Source organism: Neoarius graeffei, chromosome 4, assembly GCF_027579695.1.
Source record: "Neoarius graeffei isolate fNeoGra1 chromosome 4, fNeoGra1.pri, whole genome shotgun sequence".
Classification (NCBI taxonomy): domain Eukaryota; kingdom Metazoa; phylum Chordata; class Actinopteri; order Siluriformes; family Ariidae; genus Neoarius; species Neoarius graeffei.
In genome coordinates, this window is record NC_083572.1 from 94,278,556 (window position 1) to 94,282,632 (window position 4,077).

Genomic DNA, 4,077 nt, shown 5'->3' on the forward strand with positions numbered 1-4,077 from the left:
AATCCAGAACGGCAGGCAAAATCGTAAAACAGTGAAACAGGCAATAGGTTGAGTGAGGCACAAACAGGCTATCGTAGACTCGGCAGAATCAAAGATGAGAAACAGGAAATCAGGGATCAGAAAACCAAACAAGGAAATAAGGCTCAGTAATGTATCAGCAATGCACCTCAATACTTCGCAAAGTAAGTGTGTTTTCACAGTTTTTATATCGGCGTGCTGATTGTGCCTTAATCCTGTGCAGGTGTCAGTCGTTTACGGTGCATGCACGAGAGTCCGCTTGGCACGTGTGCTGTTCGGAGCGCACCCGAGAGTCTGTCTGATGCACTCGCCAAGGTGTACAGGTGTGACACTCTTGCACAAAATTAGTACAAAAATGAAAGTAGATATAAATATCTTATGCCAAATTGTTATGGCATGTTACAAAAAAAAGAAAAAAATCAGTGTCCTCATCTCCAATTTACGAGTCCAAATGCAGTTAATGCACGAGTTCGAGTCCAAGTCACGAGTCCTTAAAATTAGGGCATGAGTCAGACTCGAATACTACAAGTCTGCGGTGAAGTTTGTGTCATTGATGTTATGACATTCCTGGAAGAAAACCAACCTGCTACAACACTCTATTTTATCCAAAGATAACAAACGTGGTTGAGTCCCTCAATATTTTCTTAATTTTGTAATGCTTTTGTTAAAGACCAGGCATCAGCAGTGTGTTTTACTGAATCTGCTGAAACACCATGCTGAAATGTGTGTGTCCACCTGGTGTTACATAACTTGCCTTAATTCTTAGCTAATATATTATACAGGTGTTTCACATTCAATGCCTTTTTTAGTGATTGAATTTCAATCTGATCGGCAACTCTACAACATGTCTGAGCATGTGTGTGTGTGTGTGTGTGTGTAGTTTAATCTTTTGGAACATCTGTATTGTGCTAGACATGGCTTAGAACAAAACCCACATATAATACACATCTCGACTTGAGTCTGCTTGTTCTCAGGGTGGTGAGTGCTGAATATTACAACAATGTCTACTGTACCATCTGTCACTGGCCTCTTAGCTGATGAAATTGAAATATTTACTGATTCTGATTTGAAATGGCTTAAACATTTTACCTTTTTTTATATGTCTGTTGGAGGCAAAAGTAATGCTGTGAATATTAACTGTATTCCATGAACATGAGAACAACTGATGCGATTTGATTCTGTCCCGTTTACAGACATAAAGCCTCACAGTCAGCTTTCATCACAGCATGTTTACTTTTAGACAAGCCCAGGAAATGGCAGCTTTATTACGCTAATTCCGTGTGAGTTACACTTAGCAAACACTGTCGACTGGATACGCCTTCAAATACGCAAACACCTTATCAGACGCATTGTCTTTTTCTAAGAATCTGCATTCGTTTACAGCTTGGTGTGAATTGTTTCCCATCGTATGACAGATGACTAGAAAAGAAAAACAGCGAGGAAACTGTTTGTGTGTTTTGCAGGGTTTGGTGCCAGGCGCAGACTGTTCCGTTTCCTTGGTGACTTTTGAAATCCATGTTTATTTATTTATTATGTTATTTAATTTACCGTGAACAGTGGACGTTTAATATGAAATAAGTTAGTAGTTAATCATCACAGACTTGTTTATCATAGGGCTGGAAATCTGATATGTTGGCTTAAGCGTGAAAACTACTTTTAAAATGACAAAATATATGTGCTAATTAAAAAAAATTTACAGTAATAGCATGAAGTGTATATCAACAGGATGATAAGGGAGCTTGATCTGTGTTTAATTCAGTCGTTAATTAATTTATTTATTTATTGACTTCAGGCAGGACAGTTATTCAAGAAAATCTTGCAGACATCCTCAAAAAAAAAGAAACAAAGACACCATTTTCAAGAAATACAGTTTATTCAATTAAAGGTAAATAAATACATCAATAAATAAGGAAATAAATAAACAGCATTTAATGAACCTCCGTATCAATATGTAAGTGTTACAAAATACAAAATATTTCTTTAATTTAAAGAGTTTATTTGCATATCCAAATTGTCGATGGTTAATCCTAGTACGTTGGTGTGGCTATGACGAAGGTGCTACACAAGTCCTTTCTATGTCTCTCTCTTTCATCCCATTAAAGGGACGCAACATAGAAGTCTTGTCCCAGTCTGGGCTGATACAGTTCATGATCTGAAGCCACCATCTTCCATCTTCTTCTTCTTCTTCCCTGCTCTCCTATATCAGGATCAGCACAGGGGCCGTCTCTAAAAGTCTGGGCTCCTGTCCATCAGAGATCCAGCACCTCATCTCTCATCCCTTTAGCTTCTTTTACCATTCAGGGGGAAAGCTGCTCAGGCTTTCTTGGTAGCAGCTTTGGCATTCTTCTTGGTTAGCTGGCTCACCAGGTCCCGGTAAGCACTGGAGCGGAGGAATCGTGGGTAGCAGTCCTTTTCCATGAGGATGTAGATGAGGTACTGAGCTTGATCGAAGCAGGTTGCTGTTGGGAATTTGATATTGGCTTGGGTAATATCTCGAGTTTCGTGATCAATGTTGACCTGGAAGAAAGAATGACATGAGATTACTGTAGGTTAGGTGAATTGAAATTTCAATGACATTTTTGTCATCGAATATAATAATATAACCAGAGCACTCATTACCTCACGTGGCGCTTCGCTTCCGATGAACTCGTTGTAAATCCTCTGAGCTTTGGCCTGGAGCTTGGCTTCCGACTTTGTGTTTCTATAATCCTTGCAAGCCAGGTAGAACGCGATATTTTCTTCACTAAACTCAGACACCAGAAAAGCTCGAAAAGCATACAGTCCATCTGTCAGAGAAAAAGAGAACAGATTACTTGTATAACACACCGCATGAGCTTGGAACATCCCACACGGATTACACATCTGTGCACTACACTGCCATTACTATGATTATCATTTTATCCACACTCCAATGAACCCTTCTTCATCCCCATGCCCCATTTTGGCGCCATTGCATTACTAATTCACTTAAAGCACATTTCATATGCAGTTTTTTTTCCAGACAATCATTACTTGTTCATCACTTACTTTTGCTAGATAACAGATTTTCAAAAGACTCCTTCCATGTCAAGCATTCCTCCAAGGTCAGCCTGCAGAAAGAGGCAGAATATCAGGTCACTCCATGCATACACAGCTTTACCGTCCTAATTTATGCAAAACACACATTATAAGAAGAAATGTAACAAGTGCAAATACAGTATGACATATCTACCTTGGTTTTCTCAGCTTGTAAGCATAGCACAGAAGCTTCCAGTCTTGCTTCTGCAGAAAACTGCTCATGTGTGCTTTAAACCATTTAGCTCTGCTGAGCACACATACAATTCTGTTAAAATACAAATACACATAATACATATATTTATTCACTGTCATCATTATACAATGTATATATACAAATTTAAAATTAGTGCAATAACGAGAGGTTAGGATGAATTCTGTACCTTTCCAGGTAGTTACTAGGGAGTGCTGCTAGTCCTCTGCACATTGTGTGTCCAAGGATGGTAGAAATATCCGGATAAATGTAGTGGGAGTTTATCAGCCGTCTGGCGATGGAGAAAGAGCTAGGAGTTTATATAGAGCAGGAAGCAAGTCGTCATCTTTGCTCTCAACCACTCACACTGCGGCTCACCCTGCCCCACTTTCTCACTTTCTCCCTCTCTCTGACTGTATACTCTCTGACTGTATACTCTGTGTGTGTGTATGTGTGTTAAAATTGGGAACTTATTGGTTGCAAGAAGGAGGAAAAATGTTTGTTTTTGGAATCCCCTAACTACTTGCAGTTGAAAATAGTATAGACCAGAAAAGATAGAGAAAAAAAACATAAGAAAATATTTTATGTGGAACTCATTCTACCATTTAACAATCATCTTTGGGCTTCAATGCATTTGGGAAATGTATGGTATATTTAATATATTCATGTGATGTTTCTTCTATAAGAAAGAAACAAACCACTCGGGGCGTGTGCTGTTTTAAGAAAATAATCAACCAGAGGGTGGTGTGATGCAGCCCACTGCAAAGCAGAATGATTCTTACCACCCAAATGTTGATTATTTTCCAAACACA

At 38.9% G+C, this 4,077-nt stretch overlaps 1 protein-coding gene across 1 annotated transcript; it reads right to left on the minus strand.

Annotated features, from left to right (window-relative positions):
• Window positions 1-1,968: 1,968 nt before the first annotated feature.
• rgs16 (regulator of G protein signaling 16) lies at window positions 1,969-3,514 on the minus strand. The gene is made up of 5 exons (XM_060918359.1): window positions 3,456-3,514; window positions 3,230-3,319; window positions 3,046-3,107; window positions 2,638-2,804; window positions 1,969-2,535 (listed from the first exon to the last, which is right to left on the minus strand). The coding sequence occupies exons 1-5, from the start codon at window positions 3,497-3,499 to the stop codon at window positions 2,332-2,334; spliced, it is 567 nt and encodes a 188-aa protein (XP_060774342.1). The 5' UTR covers window positions 3,500-3,514; the 3' UTR covers window positions 1,969-2,331.
• Window positions 3,515-4,077: the final 563 nt, after the last annotated feature.

Coding starts and splice junctions, on each gene's coding strand:
- rgs16 (XM_060918359.1), bottom strand. CDS start 3,499: ATGTGCAGAGGACTAGCAGCACTCCCTAGTAACTACCTGGAAAG. Junction 2,805..3,045: donor AAATCTGTTATCTAGCAAAA/GTAAGTGATGAA, acceptor TTTCTCTGACAG/ATGGACTGTATGCTTTTCGA. Junction 2,536..2,637: donor GAAGCGAAGCGCCACGTGAG/GTAATGAGTGCT, acceptor TCTTTCTTCCAG/GTCAACATTGATCACGAAAC.